The sequence below is a fragment of the Lipophrys pholis genome, assembly GCF_963383615.2.
Source record: "Lipophrys pholis genome assembly, chromosome: 18".
Lineage (NCBI taxonomy): Eukaryota > Metazoa > Chordata > Actinopteri > Blenniiformes > Blenniidae > Lipophrys > Lipophrys pholis.
Genome location: NC_137646.1, coordinates 4,160,243 through 4,167,819, shown reverse-complemented (window position 1 = coordinate 4,167,819; position 7,577 = coordinate 4,160,243). Strand labels below are relative to the sequence as shown.

The following is a 7,577-nucleotide window of genomic DNA, read 5'->3' as shown; positions in this document are numbered from 1 at the left end:
AATATTAATTATTTTATGACACGTTTCCTAATGTTCCATATCAGATGTGGCGTGTACATGAATAATGTGATCAGGAATTAAGCTTTAAAATGAAAGAATACTTTTTTTTTTGCATCTTTTCAAAGGTTTACCTCATGGAGAGGGGACTGGTGCTTTTTGTTCTCACAGGTTGGTGCAATTTTAAAAAGGCAATTACATCTGTAGCTCATGTTTCTAAAGTGTTGCTGCACCTTGTTAGGATGACAAGGCCCCTGCGGAGGATGGGTGTGTTTCAGGAGAAAACAGGAAGCAAAGGGGATGGAAAGAAAAACATCCAAACAGGAAAATAGTGACAGATGAAGAGCAAATCAAACGGAGCATACTTTTGATTAATACATTGTATATTCTGGTTTGCTTTAGGAGTGATCACCAATGTAGGTTTTGGCCAAACTCACTACAACTTTGTAAATACTCCTCTGAGCTGGACAAACGCTCAGCGTGTGTGCAGGGATGACTTCACTGATCTGGCCACTATTGAAAGTGCAGCTGAAGTTGATGCAGTTGGAAACACAACTTCGAGCGATACTGGTGAGTCCTGAATACTTGCACCGTATTTGACACACACTGTTGTGGCCAGTCTTTCGTCCCAAAAATCTAAATTTAGAGTTGCACATTGAGGAGATTTTCCACTCGCAGAAAGTAAAAAACACTCGCAGAGAGATTTTCCAGGTTTCACAATAAAGATGTACTATTTATTTAAACAAACAAAAAATATTCTCTGTGGTTTACGTTCTTAAATAATACAAATACTTAACATAAATTCTAGTTTGTACAGGCTTGTGTGCCTGCGGTAGAAAAACCATCACTCCAGCTTCACCTCCTCCTGATTCTAAGGAGGAAGGCCTGACGAGGAGGAGGAGAGATCCACACATTTCTAATGATCAAAATAACTAAAAAACACAAAAATAGGAAAACTTTAAATAGTATTCCTTATCATCACTTAAGTTTGCACCAATTTGACAAAGAACATTTATAGTCTCAAATGGCTCCAACACACACAGAATAATCCACAATGGCAAGTTTCAATTGTCTTGTTTTTGACCGAATCAACATCTTTTATTTGAGCAGGAAAAGCCTGGATTGGTCTTCATGATGACTTGCAAAACAGCTGGATGTGGTCCTTAAATGACAGCAGCTTCTATGGCGAGGGAGAGGCGACGTATAGAAATTGGATCAGTGGTCAGCCTGACAATTATGCTGGAAGAGAAAACTGTGGAGGACTTTGGAGGTCATTCAATGGCAAATGGAATGACTGGCCTTGCAGTTACAATCGTCGGTCTGTGTGCTTCAATGGTGAGTTTTTTTAAAGAGTAACATTTTAAAAGCATTACTTTTTGACAAGAGCTTCCAGAAATGTCAATACTTCAGGCTGTGTGTAAATGTGTTGAATAAGTCACTGCCTTAGAAACTACTGTCAAATATTCAGCTTTTTCTTTTATTTTGATTCACAGCAAATAGTAGAAGAACTCATTCTTTGTTTATTAAAGAAAAAAAAGTGTCTATATTTCCAGGTACATTGAATGGAAAAGCAACCTTTGTTAGGATTGAAACATTCAGCACTTGGACAGAAGCTCAGAGGTTCTGCAGAGAGAACTATGTCGATCTGGCCAGGTACCGTATGAACTCACTAATTTGTTCATTCCATCCATGAATCAGTGAATTTGTTTTACATACAGTACGATGCAGATCTGCTACTCTTCCCTCCACAGCATACGAAACGAGCCCGAACATGAAATGGTCAAGAGAGTTGCAGATGGTAAGGATGTGTGGATTGGTCTGTATCGGCGAAAAGTTTGGTCTGATGGGAGTGACTCTCTATATCGAAACTGGGAGAACAACCAGCCCGACACTGGAGGCGAGACGTGCGTCGCTACATCACTGGAGTCAGGACTGTGGTCAGATGAACGCTGCTCCATCCAACGGCCTTTTGTCTGTTACACAGCAAGTAATATATATGTTATTTTTACTACTAAATACTGCAAGCTTGTGGCGTTGAGATCCCACAATAAGACTTATTCCATCCTTGCAAATTCTTATTGCAAAAACAATGTTTTCATAAACTCCATTTACAAATATTTGAAAGAATCAGTGACTCATCTCTCGGCACGTCACTGGATTACAATGCAAATGTTTGAACGATTTACATAAACCTGCTATCCAACAATAGTTTATATGTATGTTGTGTTAAATTGGTGCTTCTATAAACACAAGATACAAACATGTTTGGTCATTCTGTTTCACTTCTGCCACTGATAGTAAGTAAGTTGTTCTGTGGTTCTCAGCTCCAGCTCCTGTAGAAGACTTCAGGTCAACAGGACAAAGTGAGACCAGTGTCACTCTGCAGTGGAACAAAGTGAACAACAACATCAGCTTCATCCTCCAGTTTAATGGTGCCGAGACAAACATCAGAGCACCAGATGGAGACGGACCAGTAACTCACACAGTCTCATCTCTCTCTGCTGCAACTGAGTACACATTCACTGTCTTCTCTGTGTTTGGGAGCATCAGAAGCGGCGGAGTCAGCATTAATGCAGTCACTGGTAAGACGTCTTGACTCGTGTCATCAAACACTCAGATGAACGACATTAGAAAGTCAGATTCAGTTCAAGCGATAAACTCTCACAATCGGACAAGGAGGCTATTTTGGTCGATTTGAGACTAATATAAATTACCTTTTTAGTATTAACCATCATTTATTTTAAATTATACTTTTGAAAAGTGTTCTTCAATTCCCAATATGGACATATTTTCTGTGTGTTTGTTGTGTTTTTTCTAACATTTTTTCTTTTTAAATTCTGCTCATGGAGGAGGACAACTTGTCATCCTATTCTGTGAGGTATAAGTCTACTACTTGAAACTACTGGATCCAACTGGAGACGCACATGGAAGGATTTCAACCTTTTACATTCAAAGTCACTTTCCAAGACAATTATATGATATATAATAAATGCATAGCATCACTTTGTGTAATTAATGTCACTGCAAGAGTGGCAGGGATGAGTTTTGATGAAGCTATTTCCACTTTTCTGTCATCGTTAAATCATTTCCATATTATTGCTCAGGTCTGTCCTCTCGTCCTGACTCTCTATATTGTTCACACAAGTTAAAAAAGGCGACATTATGCAGGGATGTTGTCTGTTTGTCTCGTGGATTCTTGGATTTGTGATTTTGCTTTGCCATTTTGATTTTGTTCTGTGGATTGTTGCACCTTTGCTTGGTGGTGGTGAAATTTGAGAAAACTTCCTTGAAAGCGATTGACAAGCGCTTGGGCGTGATTATAGTGACATCTGCTGGGGGTTTGTATGTACTGCACGTGAGGGGAAGATTTGACCAGGGATCATAATTTCATGACTGTGACTGGTCTCATCCTTTCATCTTTCATTTCAGTTCTTGATTTAAAATAAATAAATAGTTGTTTTCCAACCAAACTTGTGTCACTGTAGTAAATCACATTGAAGATCTTTATTTTCTAAAGAATAACTTTGACAGTCTTTCACTCTGGCCTCCACCTTTTCTCACTATACTGCTCTGGCTATGTGAGAAAACCCACACATACACAGGGATAACTTGCAAACGGTGCACAGAGTCAGTGTGGAGGAATACTGCCAATGCTAATCCCCCAAAACAAACTTTTTTGTAGGTATCCTTTTTTTTTTTTTTTAGCTTTTTATCTGTCAGTCATTCATTTGTTTTCCACCATCGAAGAAATGCAGCGTTCCATCATTGCATGCCAAGGCCTGACTGCTTCATCAATAAAGAAATGAGAGTTGAAGTATTTTAAACAGAAGTTACCAGGTAAAGTCACTTTAGGAATGCTGTAGAATGAAAGAGCTTGCAAACTTTGTTCTTCAATTACAGTATTGATCATTTATACCCATATACAACCATATAAGTCAAAAGCAAGTGAGGACAGAAAAAGAAAAAAGATGAAGCTATACGGCAATGAACAACTCCCCTCTTCTAGATCCTTATTCAGAGTTTAAATTAAATTCCAGTTTATTGTCATATGCAAATCACCAAACCTGTTTCCCCTGTACGAGGAAATTCTTTTTCTGCTGTTCACAGAGAATGCCAGCAGCAAAATAGCATGTAAAAGAAAACGGTGCAAAATAAGTCAATGACTGTCTACAATACATAAATAGAAAGTGGTGCAAGAATAGGTGAAGAAATGTTTATATACAAATAGAAAAACTAGAGTCAAAAGATGCAGCATGAAGCATGTACAAGCAGTCTTGTGCCAAACGTGTTGTATGAGGCAGAAGGAAGAAGGATCTTCTCATTTTCACCGCTCAGAAAAATAAAGGGAAGACTAAAATAACACATAATTCTGCTCATGGAGGAGGACAACTTGTCATCCCATTCTGTGAGGAATAAGTCTATTACTTGAAACTACTGGATCCAATTGGAGATGCACATGGAAGGATTTCAACCTTTTACATTTAAAGTCACTATCCAAGACAATTATATGATCTATAATAAATGCATTGCATCACTTTGTGTAATTAATGTCACTGCAAGAGTGGCAGGGATGAGTTTTGATGAAGCTATTTCCACTTTTCTGTCATCGTTAAATCATTTCCATATTATTGCTCAGGTCTGTCCTCTCGTCCTGACTCTCTATATTGTTCACACAAGTTAAAAAAGGCGACATTATGCAGGGATGTTGTCTGTTTGTCTCGTGGATTCTTGGATTTGTGATTTTGCTTTGCCATTTTGATTTTGTTCTGTGGATTGTTGCACCTTTGCTTGGTGGTGGTGAAATTTGAGAAAGCTTCCTTGAAAGCGATTGACAAGCGCTTGGGCGTGATTATAGTGACATCTGCTGGGGGTTTGTATGTACTGCACGTGAGGGGAAGATTTGACCAGGGATCATAATTTCATGACTGTGACTGGTCTCATCCTTTCATCTTTCATTTCAGTTCTTGATTTAAAATAAATAAATAGTTGTTTTCCAACCAAACTTGTGTCACTGCAGTAAATCACATTGAAGATCTTTATTTTCTAAAGAATAACTTCGACAGTCTTTCACTCTGGCCGACACCTTTTCTCACTATACTGCTCTGGCTATGTGAGAAAACCCACACATACACAGGGATAACTTGCAAACGGTGCACAGAGTCAGTGTGGAGGAATACTGCCAATGCTAATCCCCCAAAACAAACTTTTTTGTAGGTATCCTTTTTTTTTTTTTTAGCTTTTTATCTGTCAGTCATTCATTTGTTTTCCACCATCGAAGAAATGCAGCGTTACATCATTGCATGCCAAGGCCTGATTGCTTCATCAATAAAGAAATGACAGTATTTTCAACAGAAGTTACCAGTTTTGGGTGCTTTCAATTCGCACCACAAGTCCTTTTGTTGCCAGTCTAACTAAAGAAAGACACATGAGTCAGGTTTCTTAAAAATTGATGATCAAACTATATTGAAGTGCGGTAAGCAAGCAATATTCTCAATTTACAGAATTCTGGGTCCTGGTTCCTCCTCTAAACCGAGCGACGTGAATTGCGAGCATGTCTGCCGATGCAACATGTGTATTTATGCATTCTTCTGCCCACAGGGGCAGGACGGTCCAGATGGTGAGTCACGGGGTCACCGCAGGGTTAGCTGAGGTTTGCAGGATGTCACGAAGCCAGCCTGGGTTTCAAGGGGTACTTGAGGGAGGTCATCAAAAGGGACCAGTTGTGACGGGGTTCCTCCGATTGTAGTCTAGGTTTCGATCCCCCCACTCAAGTTCCTGTTTCACAGGCTTTGTCTCCTCCAAACACTGAGATAAGCACATTTTACAGGCAGCATCCTGCAACCATCAACTAAAGTTGTTTCTCATTAGAGCTGACCTCAGCATATTGTTAGTCATGGGCTTAGCAAATTTCCTCAGAGCAAGGTAGTATCTTTCACACAGTGTTTAAGCAGAGCAGTTATTTTAAGAATAGAATCTCTTAACACCAGGTAAAGTCACTTTAGGAATGCTGTAGAATGAAAGAGCTTGCAAACTTTGTTCTTCAATTACAGTATTGATCATTTATACCCAAATACAACCATATAAGTCAAAAGCAAGGGAGGACAGAAAAAGAAAAAAGATGAAGCTATACGGCAATGAACAACTCCCCTCTTCTAGATCCTTATTCAGAGTTTAAATTAAATTCCAGTTTATTGTCATATGCAAATCACCAAACCTGTTTCCCCTGTACGAGGAAATTCTTCTCCTGCTGTTCACAGAGAATGCCAGCAGCAAAATAGCATGTAAAAGAAAACGGTGCAAAATAAGTCAATGACTGTCTACAATACATAAATAGAAAGTGGTGCAAGAATAGGTGAAGAAATGTTTATGTACAAATAGAAAAACTAGAGTCAAAAGATGCAGCATGAAGCATGTACAAGCAGTCTTGTGCCAAACGTGTTGTATGAGGCAGAAGGAAGAAGGATCTTCTCATTTTCACCGCTCAGAAAATAAAGGGAAGACTAAAATAACACATCCGACGGATGTTCTCCTGAGGGATGTTCTCCTGAGGGATGTTCTCCTCAGCCCCCCTTAATGAGACAGGAGCCCACCTTAAAACATGATTTGTGAAATGTTGGGGGGTCTCTAAAATATTGGTAAAATGCTGTATTTTCCAATGCATTCCTTTTTGTTTGTTGTTTGTTTTCAGTTTTGTCATGACCATGTGTTAAATTAGGCTATTTTCATTTATTTTTATTTGTGCATGAGGGTGAATCTTCACTCTTTCCCTTTAATAAAGTTGCCGGCCTGCATGCAATTCCTGTCCTCACCATTGAAGTGTGGGGGCGCTCGTCTTAAACGTCACTTAAATCATACATTCGCTCAATTTGAAACAGGGAGACCTGGTAAATGTTGGCTTTCGTAAAATAAAATAAGCTGGGGGACTCTGAGGAGCAGCAACAGAAGCTGATCCAGGTCTGTGTTGCTTCTGTCTGAAGGTAATATCGATTAACTATTATTAATATTAAGCACTGCGTTGTATATGATGGTGCTGAGGACTGGATCTCTGGTCGTCTGGACCTTTTTTTTATCCTAAAGCTGATGATCATTTGTGTTTGGTGTCAATTATTGGTTTGTTGATGCGTGTTCAGAGGTTATTTTGTGCCTGTTAATGTGGATTTGATTCCATGGTTGAGTCCCACTTTTTCTTTTTCTTTTCATTGACGTTCATATGACTTCCAGACAAGACATCCATGCAATGTCCTGGAAATTCATACAAAAAACTTTAACGTGTCAGATTGTAGCCCTGAAGGCACAACTGGACACCAGTTGTGGCTCAGTGGGGTATAAGTAGGCTTGTGTAATGAATGCGTTTTGAGCAACAGCAGGTGGAATTGATTCACAGTTAGTGTTGCTTCCTACCTGGACAGGTTGATTTCACACCAGTGTGATCCACTTGGAGTTACATTGTGTTGTTCAGGTGTTCCCTTTATTTTTTGGAGCAGTCACACACACAGCTGAAAGTAGAATGTACTTCTGTGTTGAATGCTCATGAACCCATCAGGAAACACTTTCAGATGTGAGGTGAACTTGATCGGAGA

The 7,577-nt window shown here is 39.3% G+C and overlaps 1 protein-coding gene across 1 annotated transcript; it reads left to right on the top strand.

Annotated features, from left to right (window-relative positions):
• Positions 1–405: 405 nt before the first annotated feature.
• On the top strand, positions 406–3,465 carry LOC308123456 (C-type mannose receptor 2-like). The gene is made up of 6 exons (XM_080485961.1): positions 406–567; positions 1,108–1,332; positions 1,551–1,650; positions 1,749–1,984; positions 2,322–2,579; positions 2,847–3,465. The coding sequence occupies exons 2-6, from the start codon at positions 1,152–1,154 to the stop codon at positions 2,879–2,881; spliced, it is 810 nt and encodes a 269-aa protein (XP_080342087.1). The 5' UTR covers positions 406–567; positions 1,108–1,151; the 3' UTR covers positions 2,882–3,465.
• Positions 3,466–7,577: the final 4,112 nt, after the last annotated feature.

Excerpts from the sequence above, each read along its gene's own strand:
- LOC308123456 (XM_080485961.1), top strand. The coding sequence starts at position 1,152 with ATGTGGTCCTTAAATGACAGCAGCTTCTATGGCGAGGGAGAGGCGACG. Across the intron at positions 1,651-1,748 it reads AACTATGTCGATCTGGCCAG|CATACGAAACGAGCCCGAAC; the intron begins GTACCGTATGAA and ends TTCCCTCCACAG. Across the intron at positions 2,580-2,846 it reads CAGCATTAATGCAGTCACTG|GAGGACAACTTGTCATCCTA; the intron begins GTAAGACGTCTT and ends CTGCTCATGGAG.